The 17,737-nt window shown below is 40.3% G+C and overlaps 2 protein-coding genes and 1 non-coding gene across 3 annotated transcripts; all 3 read right to left on the bottom strand.

Moving 5' to 3' along the window:
* Positions 1 to 9,427: 9,427 nt before the first annotated feature.
* Positions 9,428 to 9,499, bottom strand: trnap-agg (transfer RNA proline (anticodon AGG)). The gene has a single exon. It is a non-coding gene; the product is annotated as a tRNA-Pro (tRNA).
* Positions 9,500 to 11,066: 1,567 nt separating this feature from the next.
* LOC138628320 (guanylin-like) lies at positions 11,067 to 12,853 on the bottom strand. Its single transcript, XM_069711305.1, has 3 exons — positions 12,779 to 12,853; positions 12,401 to 12,587; positions 11,067 to 11,137 (listed from the first exon to the last, which is right to left on the bottom strand). Exons 1-3 carry the CDS (start codon positions 12,851 to 12,853, stop codon positions 11,067 to 11,069), a joined length of 333 nt encoding a protein of 110 aa, XP_069567406.1.
* Positions 12,854 to 16,724: 3,871 nt separating this feature from the next.
* On the bottom strand, positions 16,725 to 17,371 carry LOC138628326 (guanylin-like). The gene is made up of 3 exons (XM_069711309.1): positions 17,297 to 17,371; positions 16,908 to 17,100; positions 16,725 to 16,783 (listed from the first exon to the last, which is right to left on the bottom strand). The coding sequence occupies exons 1-3, from the start codon at positions 17,369 to 17,371 to the stop codon at positions 16,725 to 16,727; spliced, it is 327 nt and encodes a 108-aa protein (XP_069567410.1).
* Between the last annotated feature and the right edge of the window lie 366 nt (positions 17,372 to 17,737).

Here is a 17,737-nt window from a genome sequence, read left to right as displayed (position 1 = left end):
GTTCTGTTTTTTGGGTTGTAATACCTCGGGTACAGGCTGGCCTACTTTTGAAAACAAGTATCTTTTTGGAGGATTTGCTGTTGTTCTAGCAACAAACAACCTTTCTGTGAGTCAACATTCATTTTCAATGCAGGTAAGATAACAGACACTACAGATGGATCTGACATTACACTTGGTCACATAGTCCGTGATTATTATTCAAGAGACAAACATCCTCCTCGTGGTGCTGCTGCAAAGCTTTCCTTTGGATAAATCTTATAAGATGAAGAGATACTTCTAGAGAGCATTGTGGCCCTGTTTTACTGAGGTTTGACCGTATTTCAATATCTAACTCAACACTTCTTGATATGGCAAGACGAAATGGACAAAGTCAAAATTCGGAATATTTTGAAACAAGAATTGTTGTTAATATAATTGCCAAGATGAAGCCCTGTCAACACTGGACTGGAAAGTGAAGCTGAGAACAATTAAGTGTCTGGCAGATTGAGACGTTTCACAATGTCATAACATGTTAGGTAATTGTATGCATTTCCTGGAAAATGAGTAATACGGAGTTATTAAGACTGTCAGATGTGGAGGAACTCGGAGCTTGCTCAAATTCGGAAATTCCCTGAAGAAAAGATCTGATCGAGAAAAACAAAATAAACATTCACAGTGGACAAAAAGGTGGTAGTTGAACCTGTTGAATTCTAAAAAGTGAAAAAAGTTTTAATCAGACGGCATGGAGCAGGATTTAAAATACGGGTATAAAATGTTGCACAGAACCTTGAGTATTGGCGATAACCACCAATAGAGCAATCACTTATTGCAGACTGTCACAAAGGGAACAATCACACATTTAGCAGTATAAACTTTTTTAAGTTAAAAAAGCTAAAAAAAAAACATTTAGCTGGATAAATGTGACTCTGGATGCTTCCGGCAACATTCAAACAAGTACTAGCAAAAGTTATAGCCTCACACGGGACTAATTATATATTTGATGTGCTCATCTTTCAGCCTTTAATCTGGAAAACATCCACTGAAGAATGAATCAACCCGGTTAAATACATGCTGACAATTAGTGAATGTGTTGAGACTTTAGATGCTAATGCCTTAATGTGTCTCAAAAGGCCTGAACTGTGTTACCAACTTCTACGACTGATATAAAGTGAAAGATGATCACCTGTTACATCACCTCCTACATGAAGACAGGATTCTGACCATTTTCTAAATCCCTTCCCCAAACAGCAGGTATCCAATCACAGCTCAGCAACTTTGTTGACACTGAGCAGACCAGTCAAATTTGAGATGTATGAACACCTCGTGAGGCTCTACCGAGGAAAAACACTTAGCTTTTAGAGTTTGGTGGTCTTCAAACTCGAAAGTAAAACTGTAAATAATGGCTTAAATTGTGTGTTAGTCTGTTTTAACATTATTATCATCTAATTTTTACAAAACACACTGGCTAGTCCTCGTTCTCTGTATTTTTTGACAACATAAAAGTAAAAAGATAACAAGACCAACAACAGTGTGCTTTTATCTACTTCTTTTTAAAATGAGTTGTACACACAAGAACGGGAAATTAGTTTAACAGGTGTGTTGACAGTAACTGAAGGAGGAAGGGTTTAATGCAACAGTAACCTATTTAATTTATTAATTTAAGATTAGTAGCAATGGAGAAAATGGGTGAAGTGTAATAGGTTGACTCATTTGACCAACAGCAACATATTGAAATCAAGACTGACTTCTTATTTTTCTGATTAAATTAATGACATCAATTTATGAAAGGCACAAACACAAAAACACGTAACTCATCACTGTAAATGGTTGGAAGTTTTCTAAATCTGATAACGGGGTTGAGGATGGGGCCTTAAAGGCTTTGAAAACACTTCAAAATGAAAAACTCACATAAACTCACTTGGTTTCCATGATCACTTGGAACCGGACCCAAACAGCGACGCTGGACCTCCCACAGTTTGGGTCTCCCAAGACATTAGCATGAGGATGCCTTTCCCAAATCCGATGGGAGATTGTGATGGTGCTTATCGGTCTGTAGGTTTGTTGGCCCTGACATGGACTGTAAACACGCCTTCCTCTGTAAGCGTATCCTGGGATATGGTCCAGCAGCTCAACCTTGAACAGGATAAGAAAGAATAACCGCCGGATGAATTGTTTCTCTTATCCATAAAAAAAACAAACTGTGAAAACGAAATACTCCTCCAGGAAAAAAAGGAGAAACTGCGGATATGTGTTCCAGAGAGTCTCAGGATTTCTTATGGTTTCTTACGACAGGAAACAGGACTGGGGTTATTGTGATCTTTGAAAGCATGCAGAGTGAAGTTGTACTCTTGTTGGCAACGCACGCTTTTAAAGGACCAGTGTGTATAATTTAGGGGGGGATTTATTGGCAAATATGGAATATAATACTCATAATTATGTTGTCATTAGTGTTTTCTCGGGCTTAAGAACGATCTCCTCATATCTACGTAGGGAGCAAGACCTCGTCCACAAACCCATATTGCACCGCTATGTTTCCACTCTGGTCCAGAAGAGACAAACCAAAAGACTCTAGATGTACTTTCACATTTTTACATTTACTTTTAGTTAAAGCTTAAAGCTAGAGCTGGCTCAGGTGACCTTAAGCCACCCATCTCAGTTATTCTGTTATAGGCAAAGGCTACTGAGAGACTTCTAATGATGCACCGAGCTCCTCTCCTCTCTCTTTCACCCTCCATGCATTTATATGCCACCCTTGCATCTCTATAACTTTATACTTTATTCTGCAGGTCTCTGAATGTTTCTGATCTGTGGTTACTTGTACCACCAACCTTCCCATTGTTTATTTTTGGCTGTCTTCCTGTGCTGTTCTTTTCTCTCTACGCTCTCCCCTCGCCCCAACCAGTGGAGGCAGATAGCTGCCCACCTTTGACTCTGGGTTCGGACGGAGGTTTTCTTCCTTTTAAAAGTGAGATTTTCCTTCCAGCTACCGCTCATGTGGGAATTGTTAAAATTTTGTTGAAAGGATCTGTTAACAGACTTCTCTATCTTAAATACCCTGAGTTGACTTATGTTGTTATTTAGTGCTATAAAAATAAAATTGAATTGAATTGAAAGCTACTGTAGATTCTCCTACATGCTTGGAAAGAGAGGCATGAGAGGAGGGGTGTGGAATTGGTTCCAATCTTCAACCTCACTGCTAGATGCTTGTAAATTCGACGTGCTGGTCCTTTAGGCTGTCCTGACATTTGAAATGGGTTTTGTTTTTAATAAAGAGGAGTCTGTACCAAAAGGAACGACATGTGACATGGACACTGGGCAATGGCAGAATCAGTGTATTATACCGCAGTAATTATTTAGTATTTATTCTGACAGTATCATCATCAATAACATGAAAAAGAGGAGTCTCCCCATTGAGGTATACAGAAAGCCACACAGATCATTACTATTTGACTCTCGCTACCCTCTGGATCACCAGCTGGAGTTAATCAGAAAAACTCTGCATCATCAGAACCCACAATGTGCCCACTGGGATGAGGAAAAGGAGAAGGAGAAGACGCACATCCAGGAAACTCCTGAAGCTCATGGTTACCCAAACTGGGCCTTCACCAAAACCAAGAATAGAAACAGAACAGAACAGAGAGGACAAGGACAACAAAGGGAACAGAGGCATCATGTTGCAGGAGTGTCTGAAAAACTCAGGAGGATTTTCAACAAACTCTGCATCCCTGTATATTTGAAGCTTGGTAACACTCTGAGGCAGAAGCTCGCTCACCCCGAGGACAGAGCGCCCAGGCATAAGTAAAGCAATGTAGTGCATGCGGCGAGGAATGATCAGACTCGTGCATTGCGGAAACAAGACAAACACTTTCCAAACGCATTGGCACAACACGAGAGAGCCAACTCCTCAGGACAGGACTCAGCAGTCCATCTTCATCTGAAGGAGAAGGGACACTCGTTTGAGGACGGTAATGTGCACGTTTTGGCCAGGCAAGACCGACGGTTCGAAAGAGTGAAGAGAGCCGTGTGCGTCAAACTGGAAAGACCATCACTGAACAGAGAGTTGGTCTCAGACACCTACTATCAGCAGTCCTGAGATCCCTGCCAAGGAAGATCAAAACAATGATGGCCGGGTGAGCCAACGACCCAAAACCCATTCACACTATTGAGACCATAATGATCCACAGGACGGCCCGGTGGGTCTCACGTGACTGAAATGACTCTCAAGGTGTTGACCACCCCCACAAGAAGTTCAAACCTGAAACTCCCTCCAGTCGTTTAGAACTGAAGAAGCCTTTCAGATGAGTCTTTAAGAAACTAAAGAAGTCCAGTTGCCTTTGGATAAAATTTAAATTGACTATGACCTGGATGACTGAGAACATTTACAGATCATATGAAAAAAAAATAGTGGCAGAACAAAAAGCTTCTGATATAAGAAAGATAATAGACACAGGCGGGGATATAGTTTGTGAATATTTGATGATACAGGTCATGCAGCCATTGCCAATGAAGCTGTATGCATTCATTTCTACAAGAACATTGTGTCACAATGTGTTCTTGCCCAGGGTTGCTCACAAATACCTCTGCAGCATCTAAACAAATGTTCTGCTAGCAGGGAACATAATCACACCAAAAGGCCCCAAAATAAAGATGTTCAAAGTAAGTATGTTTGTCTTTAGCGGCAAAAAAAAAATATGGATGAGTGGGTCCTAAACCAAAAGAATGACTAAGACAAAGAAAGACCTATTATTTTTTGGCTGGTTTTTAATCTTAGCCAAGAGTGATCTTTAAATGAAACTACAAATTAGCCCAACAAAGGGATGAATATTTTAAGCAAAAATACAATTAAATATTCGTTGGGAAGTTCGCCTTTACAAAGGCAAAGTAAAACAACAGAAACAATATTGTGATCTGACCATTATGTGCCATGAAGGACATTTAACCAAGTACAAAACTGCTTCTGTTGACACATTTGGCAAGCGTTTCTTCTCTTTAAATCAAGTATCTAATTATCATTATTAATTTAAGGTAATCCAGTGAAATATTGGTAAGGCATGGGTACACAGATGAAACCGATACCACTGATCCTGAATGTCAGAGATAAATACAGCGCAATTGTTAGAAAAATTACTCAGAGGCTGGATTCAAAATCAAACATATTCTTCCAAGAAGGAGCAAATACATGTACACTCAAAGAAGGATGTCCAGCATTGCTCAACGTCACTCCTCCATAGGTCAGCTTTTATATGGCGTGACAAGCGGTTGACAGTCACCCCCATTCCCTTTACATCTGAGTTCAGTTGTAGGTTACAAGATAAGGACATATGGACGTTGTAAAGTAGACATCATAAAAGACGTTGTAAATGAGACATTAGGAACATTCTTGAGCCACACGCAAATTAACAATTAACTACTGCACGGTATTTATTTACTGGTCACTCTATGTTGCACATGATGAACAGCACACTGCAAAATAGGGTATTTGAGGTACTTCTGTGCCACAGGAATGAGCTATTTTTAAACCTTAATTTTATTTGCCTGATATCATGCAACTCAGCAGCTGTTTCTCTTTTAGGATAATAACAAAACAACAACCCCCCCCCCCCCAAAAAAAAAAAAAAGAGCCACAGTGAGCTCAATGCATTACTGAAATCCTACCAACACTCAATGAAAACAAAAGATTTATGCCTGGGGTGTATTCATATCCTCTAAACATGCTGTGAATTCAGCAGTATGTTGTAAAATAGTTTGGTGAAATGCGCCCTCTGGTGGGTGTTGAGTGGAATAAGCACACGAGAGATTTCCGATAGAAAATTATAGTAACCCTTTAAACCCTTTTCAGGAAAATGGGGGACCCGATCTGCCATTCAGTGAGCCACGCTGCTTGAGCTTTAGATGTGAAGATCATTTCTACTTTCATGTCTGTTTTTAAGCAGAGTTAGTTCACATTCTGGAAACGGGGAAACTGCCTGTTTAAAAATGCACCCGAAACCGTTTCAATAACTGAAAACTGAAAAGAAGAAGAAAAAAAAAGGTAAAACAACAATGTTGTGTTTTTTGGAGATGTCCTTAACTGTTTATTGTTAGCCTTAAATATGTGAATGTTCTCAGTCATCTCATTTCACTGTTGAAAAGACATCAAACATGTGCATTGCCAAAAGTGGAGAATAATTCCTTTCATAATAGATGCAAATTTTAAAATCAGTCCCATTTTGCATGTTAAGGCTCCGCAATGTGCAGAGCAACAATCTTCAGCTTTTCAAAAGATTGTGAGCAACATTTTTAAGCACCGCAAAGGAGTCCAAAGAGGAGAGTTTCAAAACAGGCACTCTGAAAAGCCAAACAAATCTTACAGAATGGCTGAGAGCACTTAAAGAAATGAGTCCTGGGAACTGCTCTGCATATGTTTGAAACATTAGATGGCAAAGAAAATCGTTGCAGCTCCCGACACATGTTTTCCTGGCACTCTTATATGCCTGGTTTCAGTCTGAAAATTGCGTTGGCAATACATATGACCTCCTATAGACCTGCTTAAGAGCACAGGGAGTATGTGTCAAGAAAGTAACATCCCTGAAGGTCAAAGAGAAATAAATGTTTTCCATCCCTGTGTTGGTTCTTCTCCTCCTTCCTGTCTCGTTCTACCGATGTAGAATGAAAAACACTTTATTTTAGTTTCCACCGCAGCGTTTCGGTGTATATTTCCCCAGAAGGAATCATGTGGATGCCTTGTGCTTTTGACTATAATTTCCGAATCACTAGTAAGAAGATTAAAGAGTAGTGTTTTAATTCATCTGACGTTTTATTTTAGATTGAAGATGTAAAATTGTCTGTAAAATATATTACATCTTAAGGAAATGTAATTTCACATAACAAACATTTATTTCTGGCCCACCGACCTCCATCAAGATCGGTTTTTGGGCCCTCATCGGAAAGAATTGGGGCACGTCTGCATTACGCTAAGAAGTTCTCAGTGTTCTTTGATCGCTATTGATGTTTACATTTAAAACTGATGAAGAATGTTGCGTTTGTGATGTCATCAAAGACATTCTACAGAATATCGGCTGTCACAGACTTTCAGAGCCAGAACAATCCCTCACAGAGAGCGCCAGCGGTTGAACTGAGAGGTACGGCGTCTTCGAGGAGAAGTATTTGTCAGATACGTGGCACAATATTTCACAACTATCGCACAGTTTGGATCATTCCCACCGTCACCAGCCATCAACATGTCAACAAGAGAGAGCAGAGCCAGCAGGGTGAGAAAACCAGGAAACGCGGGACACATTTTACTCTGCAGCTATACACAACGCCACTTTTCCTGTCAAATGTGTTAATATATTTGTTCAAAGCATTCATATTTACAGCTGATTACCGGCAGTCAATTTTAAGATTACTTTTCCAAGAATTAATGAGTTACATGTGGTCATAACTCGAAAGTTGTTTTAAATATTTAGTGAAAACGTGAGTCCTTGTGAATGTCGAACTAAAAACGCCCGATATACACTTCTCTCCTTTTAGGTGTTTCTGTTAGTTCACTAACATATCGCCTGCTCTGTGAAACATACAATTAATTCATGTATTTCTTTTAACATCATTTTGCACAGGAATTTAACAGGGGGATGGAAGTCACGAGGCACCGCATGGAGGAAAAGATGAAGGAGATGGAGGAGAACCTGAGGACCACAGCAAAATTCATGGTCCTGAAAGAAAGATCGTTTTGGAAAAGTGACCGACAGCAGCTTCTCTGTGAAAATAAAAATCTACAACAACAGCTGTCCGTCACAGGAAAAGAAAACAGACGGCTAAAGGCCGACCTCCAAGAGGCTCGCAGGGAGATGGATATCAGCGAGCAGAGGATTAGCTCTCTTCAACAGCGTCTCTCCGCTCTGGAGGCAACGAGAGACGAGGAGATCAGCGCTCTGCAACAGCACGTCTCCGTTTTGACGGAAAAGAAGTTGAAGGAAATCAGCTCTCTGCACCGAAGCCTGCTCACCCAAAAGCAAGAAACCGAAAGGGAGAGAGACGAAAAGGAGCAAGTGATCCGCAAGGAAACGGAGAAACGGCGAAGACGCACAAACGCGCACGTGGACACCTTAGTCCAGCTGAACGACTTAGAGGCGGCCCTGAAAAAAAGGAAGCTGGCGTGCACAGCTCTCGAGGAGAAACTCAGAGACACCGAAAACAAGCTGAAAGACCAAAACTGTCTGAGGGAGCTCTCTGATGAGCTGCTGAAGGTCAGAGGGGACTTTACCAAACTCTCCAGAAGTCTGAAGGTGAAGTTCGAGCAGCTGGAGGAGGAAAAAAGGGACCTGGAGGAGAAGCTGCTGGACAAAGAGACGTTCTGGCTCCAACAGGAAGCAGAGAGGAAGGAAGACGTTCAGCGCCTCGCCGAGGAAAATCTGCACCCTCAGGTAAACTGGCTTAAATCTCACTTCATGATTTTAACAACACATTTCACATGGTGACCTGTTTTCTTTTTCTTTACAGACGATCACAGTCAACAAGAAGCAGAAGAAGTACTTCTGGAGCCAGAAAACATGATGACCCAATCCTCAACAACCCCTCACCTTTACCCCCCACCCACCACTCACCTTTACCCCCCCCCACCCACCCACCACCTTAAACAAAAGATGTTACCAGCTTAATAAAATATAACTTTTTGTCAGCGCAATCTCCGTTTCCACGGCAATGCATGGGGTATGGCTAATAACTGGAAAACAATCGGTCCCGTCGGTAGACGTATGCAACGTGTGCAATGTTTACTGCTCCGCCAAGCAGGCTGACCCTTAGCAACCCAGCAACAGAGACGATTTCTCAAACTGAATAAATGCAGCGCACAGAAACGCAAAACTGCTTCGCTAAGCTCAATCTTGTTGTAACTAAGATATCTGCTGAAAAAAGAAATCAAACACTTATTTGTGAAAGAGTTGATATTTTTAAGGGTTTAGTTTTAACTGTTGTTTCAATTGCCTGCCCGTTATTTCCTTTTATTCTCTGTTGTTTTCCTTAGTTAATTATTAATTTACTTGTGAACTTAATAATTACCACTTAATATCCAGCGTCATAGGGATAAAATTGAGTCTTTAAGAACAAATCAATATTTACTAGTCAAATCTTCGGAAGCTTATTTCAAATTCTAGTGAAGATAATGAAGCTTACAAAGATACCAAATTTGTCAGTCCGACTTTTGGGGAAAATGTTATGCACAATCATTATCTACAGTATATTATTATAATTTATTCATATTGATTTCATTGTGCAGCCTTGAAAAGTATGTGTTTGATTTTAATTGTTTCACTCATCCTATGCCATCATACAGCATGTTAGTGTGAAACTATGTTACTTAATGGGATATAATTGGGAAAACATGTTTGTTAAGGGATGGAAATTTAAAACATTAAGAAACTGGATTATATCCCGTGTTTGTGGAGGTATTTATCAAAGCGAAAAGGGAGGGCTCGTCCGGGATTTGAACCCGGGACCTCTCGCACCCTAAGCGAGAATCATACCCCTAGACCAACGAGCCGCGTGACGTCAAGTCGTCACGTTTACAAATTCAAACATGAAGGAGACGACAGTTCACGAGCTAACTTTAGTGGTAAAAATGATTAAAATATTGAGAAAGAAACGGTTCCTTCAAAATACAGCAACCACCCTGACCCGAAACCATGTCTAAGCCGCAATATTTCTCATTAAACACTAACACTTTCGGTTAATAGTTTTTTTTTTACCGTGCTCGACGTTGTCATATCGGGGCTGTCGTCAAAGATTTAGTGTTTCATTTTCCTCCTAAAACCGAAAACACGGCATGACATATAAACAACAAAACTTCAGCGAAGCTCAACGTTCAACATACTCACCAAAAATTGCACATTATTTCAACGGTTACGTGTTTAAAAAAAAAAAACAGACCAAAAAAAACAAATAAATAAAAATCCCGTTATTTGAACTTTGACTGGCACGTTTGTTGCAACGTCACTAAAAAACCGCGAGAGGTCGACAGTTGTCAAGAAGAAGATCCAAACGAGACGAGAGTTAACCAGACGAGGCTGCAAAGTCCGGCTGTGCCTCTGTCTTTTATTTATTTTTTATTTTTTATCAACGTGTTATTTAATTTAAATTTATTTAATGAGGCTTTTAAATATGAGAATACTTTAATTCGTTGTTCTTTCATCAGATTGTTGTTTTTTTCCCCCTCAGTTTTAACTTCAGTCTTACAGTACTCCGTTTTCCACGTCTACATTGACATTGATTCTGTTTTATGCATCATGCAATAATGAATGAAGCTTTTCTTTCTTTGTTTAGTTTGTTGTTCTTTTCCTTTTGCCAGTTTTTTGTTTGTTTTTTTCTCAAATCAGCAAAAACTACACTAATGCTTTAATAACAGAGTTTAAACAAAATACACACTACTTCTTTTTTTTTTTTTTTTTGTAGATTGCAGTTTATTTCATTGTTTGCAGGAGTCAATAGGCCACCACTAAGACAAACGAAGTAAAATGAATACACAGTTTAGATTGATAGTTTAGCTCACCAGTCACCAGGGTTTAAAACAGCATTTATTGTGGTTGATCACTTCCATTGAATCAATCCGTTAAGGAAGCACTATTGTGGGTTTTATAGATAATGGAGGGCAAAACAAAACCAAACACTGCGCAGAATAGCAGAGTGAAAATGAGAGTTCCCTTGATGACGAACGACCACGTGTGACACCTGTGATGGCTGTGAAACACTGGGGTCGGAAAGCAGGTCACAGATGTCATGTATATCGATGTCAGAGACCAGCAAATGTGAAATATGATGATGGGTTAGAGGAAAATAAAATCACAAAACAAAATAAATTAAACGTTCTGAGTTCACTTCAAAAGGATTATATCAGCATCTGCCAACGAATATAAAAATGTAAAGCAAGCCAGATTTTGATGTAACTGTTATCCAGAATGCAGTACGCTGAACAGTACGCCGGTTGCTGGGTGACAGGACATGCTTTGTTATGTCCACGGATGCTTTATACATAGAGATGTGTAAAAACTACAGAGGATGCAGCCCGTGGAGGATCTCCGTTGACGCGTTTGTGCTTTGAGCAGATGGCAGCCTCAGAGCAGACACCCATAGCAGGAGGGGTTGGCGCATATTTCACAAAGATCTGAAGACAAGATGATATGCACTGGAAAGTGAAGGAAAAGAAGAAAGAAAAAAAAAAAGATAGAAACATAAATATTCTTCTGACCTAAAATATGTTTTTATGCAACACAAGTTACATTAAATCCTGCTAATGGTGATAATTGGATTCATTTCCATCTCAGTGTAGCAATAAATGGTGTTTAAGGAGGTTTAACGGCCTCCAAAGACACAGGGCTCAACTTTTTCCACAGACCTCTCATCTGGCATCGTCATCGAGCCACTTCAAGGTGCAGCAGTTACAGGATGTGTTTTATACTACCTGTAAACAATGCACTCTAGAAATCCATTCGAGCAAAGTAATTGAAGCCTGCGTCTGCTGTTGATGTCTTTAATCTCCAGTCTGGGAGAGAGTGTGTGCGCCTAAGTGATAAAACTAAAGGTTAAACAGCAACTCGAAGAGCGACAGTTTACAGTATGTAATGCTGCCTCAAAACGCTGCCTCAAAAAGAGGCAAGTAAAGTCAGTAAAATAAAATAGTAGTCCGACATAGTGGGGAAACGCGCTAGTTCATTTTTCAAGACGGATGCGACTCCCGTGTCTGTTTGGCAAATATGAAGCTGTGTGGAGCCAGTTAGCGTTGATTAACGCAAAAACTCGAAAACAGGGTGAAACAGCTCACGAAGAAACGGTCTGGCAACATTTAACGTGCTGATTTGGGAGCTTCAGAGTAGCTGGGAGGCAGATTTTGTTAAATTAGGACAGTCAACTTCTTTCTGTTTCCACACTTTGTGATAAACTGTATTTTTTTGTGGCTCCAGACAGCTTAAAGAAAAGTCTGGTGATTTTTAAAAAGAATTTAATCAATGTCAAGAAAAATCAATGTGGATGCCTTTGTTGTCCAAACCAGAACCTCTGAGCCAAACTTTCGACGAACTTTCCTGTTTGAGGAAACGTTTTCTAAAAGCAAATGCCAGACTGTTTGATGTAATCAGGTGGCCTTATTCTAAAAAAAAATGAAGCTATTAGTGACCTCCAGTATTTTCAAAGCTCTGACAGTAACATTTTCTGAGGGGATGAATTTGGTCTGACACGCCCATATATGTAGATTCACCTGAGGTGCCCTTGCTGCCCCGTGCCTTCAAAATAAAAGCATGAACAATTAAGGAAATGAATTACAAAACCCATTACATGGAGCCTTGAGCGGGAGACCCTTTTTATACAATATGTGTTTGCTTGTGAAACAAAAAAAATCTCTATATGCCCTGCATTTCCATGTCTAATAATTTGTTGTCCGGCTCAATCTTACCCAGCCTCGAGAAAACGGTTCCTGCTCCCTTCTCTCGGCACACCGGCCTAAAGACCTGCGGCAGGGCAGGGTCGCTGCAAACGGCTGCAACGCTCGTCCCGGAGAGGTGAGGAATAACGCTGCGGTTCAAATCCATCAGCTCCTTCAGCCGCTTCACCGCCTCCAGGGGGAAGCTCCTGTCTCCAACCTGGAGAGGCAGCAACCGGATGAAGTTTCAGGGACAAGAAACTTATACGTTGGAGAACATAAAAAGTACACTTTTAGTGCATTCTTGTCCAAAACAATTACCCCTTCAGGTCAGCTGCTATGGATATTATATACACTCTCATATAAGAACTGATAAACCAGCAGTATTTTTTAAGAACAAGTTGTACTCACCTTCACCTGCACACCCAGAGCTCCCCTGCACACACACAGCAGCAGCACAACCAGGACAACACTGAGCACTCTCATTTTCAGATGATGCAAGATGCCTTTCAGCTCAGTGGAGTGTTTTTTTTCTCCCTCTGTGGTCGCTGCACACCTGCGCTGCCTCTTATAAGGTGTTCAGACAGATTAGTCTGTGATTTATTAACAAAGACGAGTGTCAGTGTGAGAGGGAGCAAAGGTAGAAGGGGCAGCGACTGCTCAGATATAACCACGTGTTCCCACACTGCAGGTGCCGTGGATCCTCTTTTTTTGTTTGGTTCCCATCCAGTCTTCTGTAATTTGTTTACAGCCTCCATCCATGTTGTTTCCTCCGGCAGCACGAAATTTCATTATTGACTTTGGGTTTTAGACTAACGCACCAGATGTCTCAATGCCACCTAATAAATCTCATCACCTCGCCTCTCTCTCTCTCCCAGATAGACGTCACAGGGCTGTCTGATAAGGAAGCTGCCATGTATGTACAGAGCTTTTTCACACGGCCTAATGTGTTGTCATTTTCGGGACAGAAATTATAACTTTTTGTTTGGTTTGGTTGGACAGAGATATTCACTTTAAGGCAACGCGCAAGGCTGAAACTGTTTTTTCATGCACCGGTCAGTTCTTATATTTTGGGCCATTTTGTGTCCACAACATGTTCTCTTTCAGACTTGTGGAAAGAAAATATCCCAAACAGCATATTTAGGTGTTTATCTTACCACACTGTCCATATATTTCTGTAAATTCCCGCTAAAATCACAAAAAAGTTTGCATATTAAAATGTTATATAAATCAGTCTATGCATGATGTGTAAACAAACCCTCTTTTGCACTTTAAAATGTAAAATTTCTGAAAATTTGAAATACAAAAAATAATTGCCTCAATATAAGTAATCCTCTAAGAAAGTTGAATTGTTATATTTAGGAGTTGAAATGTGTTCCCTTATACACTTGTAGATCTCGCAAAGTTCCTCCAAGCTTAAAATGCTAAAAACAGCCAGGTCAAAAGTTACTTATTTCAAAATAATAAAAGCAAAAATGAGAAAAGTAAGAAGTGACACAGATAAGATGACGTTGGTGTGTGGGAGCTGCTTTCTTCCCAAGTTCGACATTGAGTCAGGGTCAAATTTATGATGTCATTGTGAGTCAGAGTCAAGAGCTCTTCCATCTACAGTGAATTGCAGGCTGACTGTATGTATGAAGCCGCAGGCATTGTTTCAGAAGTCAAAGTCACACAATCGACCTGTTTTTACAGGCTTCACTCTCGCTGAGTCAAAGGAGGAAATCAATGTTTTAACCTCGATATGTGTGCTTCTTGGTTATAACCTTAAGACAGACTGTTTGTTCTTATGCTGATCCAAACTGAGAACAACTGATTTGAGAGGCAAGAGTGAAAAAGGACTGTTTCGGACTGGGGTTCAATTGTGATGCTGCCACGGAGGACCGGCCAACAGACCAAAACCATCACTGTGTTTATTTTAAAACATTTAATAGTGGGCCCCAAAAAAATTTGCCCAAATGTGCACTTTGAAGTAAAACTTTCATTCATATAATTGTCACTAAAGTTACTATTTATCGCCATTTAGGTAAAACAATGGCGACGGAGCCTGTGGCCCACTGATGAAAGAACTTGCATTTGCTGCTGGTGAAGCAACTCATTGAGAAAAAGAAGAAAGAGATGAAGAAGAAAAGAAAGAACATGTATTTTGCTCTCTGCTTGTGTGGCAAGTAAACGGTGTAAAAGGCTGAACAAAGAAAGAAAAGTTCAATGACTACATGAATGATGAAACTTCAACAACGAGTGCAAGAACACAGACATCATACAGAAGACACTGTTTTGAATTGTGGGAGATTAAGTCCAAAAACACAGCTGCAAGTACTCCTCAACACCATAGCTGCCACCAAAGAGAATAAAGTGACCGGAGCACAAGATGCCAGAAACCTGACTGCACCCCAGGCCTGTCAATCAAACCAGGCACATAGCTCTGTTTGAGGCCTAATATCTCATTTGCTATTGATTATATAATTACTTTCAGAAGGACCCCCACAATGTTGACAAGTAACAGTGAATTTAGTGACTGATGTCACGTGACTAGTCGAAAACATTTGCTGACCCAGAGTTTACTTGTTTTGAATAGCGGTCTATTGAAGCCAGAGGTTTTTTGGCCGGCCCCCTCGTGGCTCTTGGTGGTATTGCACTTTAAGGCATTTCTGCATCGGCTTTTCATTTCAGAACCGGAGACTACGACCAGTTTTATATAAAGCCTACGTGAGAGACCCAAATCCTTTGATGATTTAAATAGTTTTTTGTCAATGCACCGTGGGAAAATGGACAAGATGGATAACAGGACATTCAAAATGTATATACATGTTTATTCAATTTAACCTTTAATTACCCCATAAGTCCCATTGATATTCGCAACCTCAATTTCAAAGGACACCTGGGCAGGACAGCAGCATTACAAGTTTCTAATCACAACAAGAATTTTAGACCTGTCTTTTTCCCATGTTTATATGAAAAATGATTTCCAAAATCCTATTTAAGAAAATGAGCTAAATGCAAAAGCAACTATTGCGACAATCACTCACTATGGAGTTGACAGAAGTAAGAGTGGTATAAGGATATGTTTTGTAATACGGGTTTTGTGGCACCACAATTTTCTGTCTCCATTAAAATACACATCGACACAATGACTATAATTGTCTGTCAATAAAAACAACGTAACAAGCCAAGTATTGGTTGGAAAATCAATAAAGACAGTGATAACTTCTCATTGGCTTTTTTCCCAAGGATGTATTGTGTAACTGTAAACTGGCTGGATGGTGTACACTACTGTGCAAAGCTTTTAGGCTTTCTCAGTGTATTTTGTCTCCTCATGTAAACCTAGTTTGACTGATGCTTGGACGAGGAATTTGTTTTTCAGAACTTTAAGTTCTTCACCATGGCTGCTGGTATGTTTGACGGTTTTTGTCACCCTGATCATGTTTAATAGGAGTCAAACCATGTAAAGCCTCTCTCTCCATTTTATACGCATCACGTTATTTCAAATTGATAACTTCTGCCTTGTGTGCATCTTTTTTTTTTTTAGTTTATCACGTCATTATTATTCAGGCATCAAGCCAGTAAACATATAGTAGGCTTCAGAGCTGTTTTTTTTTTTTAAATTTTGATAGTCCACTGGCGCCGTGGAAAATCTGTGTAATGAGATAGTTTAGCTGCATAAAATAAATTATTCACTGTCCGGAACATTGAAAAAAAGAAAGTAGAGAAAGAATATTTAGATGAGGTTTTCAGGAGTCATCAACTGACCACAAACACAATGTTAAAATGAGCGTTAATGTTGCTCTGAGTATTTGGTAATAATATATACATTATGGTGATAATACAGTTGGGACAATGTCAGTTTTTCATGTTTTCCCTCACTTATGGACAGAAAAATGAAGACACATTTTCCACAACTAAGAACATGTTGTTACCGTGTACTGTAGTACTACAAATAGTACCAGAGTGTTTGCATTTGTAGGAAAGAGCACAATGTACACATGATCTATACTTGAATGCTTTTTATTCCAAACAATATTTAATGAAAAATGAAAAAAAGAAAACATCTCTTTAAAAACGTATATAAAGCAAGGTAAGATAGAAATGTAACAAATATTATGGAATCAAAAATTAAAATGTATGCTGAAGAACTGCCTATAAAAAAAATAAAAGGCTAAATATGATTTTAAGTAACAGTTTGCAAGACATTCCTGAGCTTGTCTGATTCTTTTCTTTTTGGGGACATTTTTGGTGACAAAATGTGTCAAGTGGCCAACTTTGCAGATTCAAATAGGTTTGAGGGGGACGGAAGGAAAAAATAAATAAAAAAATCACAAGACGTAAGCTGAGCAAGGTGTTCCTGGCTTGCTGTGTTTGTTTAGCAGCCAGTGCAGGCGGCAAATGCGCAGATCTCGCAGACGTCAATGGGAACCACAGCTAATACAAAGACAAAGAAGAAGACAGATCAGCTGCACTGATGAATCACCCGTAAACTGAATATTCATGACCTGACGTGCTGCCTCCAAACTCAGGCAGACTGTTCGCTCGACAATCGCCTCACCTAGTCTGACGAGGGATGCAGATGCTCCTCTCTGCCTGCAGAGGGGCAGCAGCTCCTGTGGGAGCATGGGGTGGGCGCACAGGGACACGGCGCTCGCATTGAGACGCGGGCTGTGTTGTCCTTTGTCATCGCTGCTCTCCGTCAGCTCCTGAAGCCTCTTGACGGCTTCCAGTGAGAAAGACAATCCATTCTCCTGGAAGAAGCAGCACACGTTGCATTAGAGAACTGAACCCAAAAGCACATGTTGAAATATATTATGACAACGCGTGGCAATGAGTTGGCAGAGCTTTAGTTTAGTTTGCAATCCGTCAGAGTCATATCATAAATAACATTAGTATGTATAATAAATATTATTGTGGAGGCTGGAGTAAATCAGGTCAGGTACTTACTTCAACTTGCACGGCTTCAGAGGTCCAGCCGAGAGCCAGGACGAGGAGAGCAACGGTGGCGAGTGTGGTCTTCATGGTGACAGTTGACAGCAGTTGGTCTTGCAGCCTCTTTGTTTCTTGATATGTTCAGCAGGTGCTCAACTCGGTGCGTCTGCTCTCCCTCCGTCCACAAGCCTCCTTTTAAACCGTTTTGCCAGTCATCCCATGGGAGCACGGTTTTTCTCACGGGTTAATGAGTAGTGACGAGGTTTAACGAGGTCGTAAACGGGGATTCACAAATCCTTCTTTGACCTCATCACCTGTATCATTATTTTTTATGGATCTCTCGCTCACCTGTCCTGCTGACTTGAATTGATCGCACCTCTGGTGGGTTAAAGAGTTACCACCTCCAGCCTATTGTTAGAAAGTCTGGTTACACACACACACACACACACACACACA

The sequence above is a fragment of the Brachyistius frenatus genome, unplaced genomic scaffold (genome assembly GCF_029030835.1).
Source record: "Brachyistius frenatus isolate BFR_SWC_R1_liver_20210118 unplaced genomic scaffold, ASM2903083v1 Contig_98, whole genome shotgun sequence".
NCBI classification, from domain to species: Eukaryota; Metazoa; Chordata; class Actinopteri; family Embiotocidae; genus Brachyistius; species Brachyistius frenatus.
This window is presented reverse-complemented; position numbering and strand designations above follow the sequence as displayed.

Coding starts and splice junctions, on each gene's coding strand:
- LOC138628320 (XM_069711305.1), bottom strand. CDS start 12,853: ATGAGAGTGCTCAGTGTTGTCCTGGTTGTGCTGCTGCTGTGTGTGTGC. Junction 12,588..12,778: donor CTCTGGGTGTGCAGGTGAAG/GTGAGTACAACT, acceptor CTGCCTCTCCAG/GTTGGAGACAGGAGCTTCCC. Junction 11,138..12,400: donor AACCGTTTTCTCGAGGCTGG/GTAAGATTGAGC, acceptor TTCACTTTCCAG/TGCATATCATCTTGTCTTCA.
- LOC138628326 (XM_069711309.1), bottom strand. CDS start 17,371: ATGAAGACCACACTCGCCACCGTTGCTCTCCTCGTCCTGGCTCTCGGC. Junction 17,101..17,296: donor CTGAAGCCGTGCAAGTTGAA/GTAAGTACCTGA, acceptor TGCTTCTTCCAG/GAGAATGGATTGTCTTTCTC. Junction 16,784..16,907: donor TGCATCCCTCGTCAGACTAG/GTGAGGCGATTG, acceptor TCTTTGTATTAG/CTGTGGTTCCCATTGACGTC.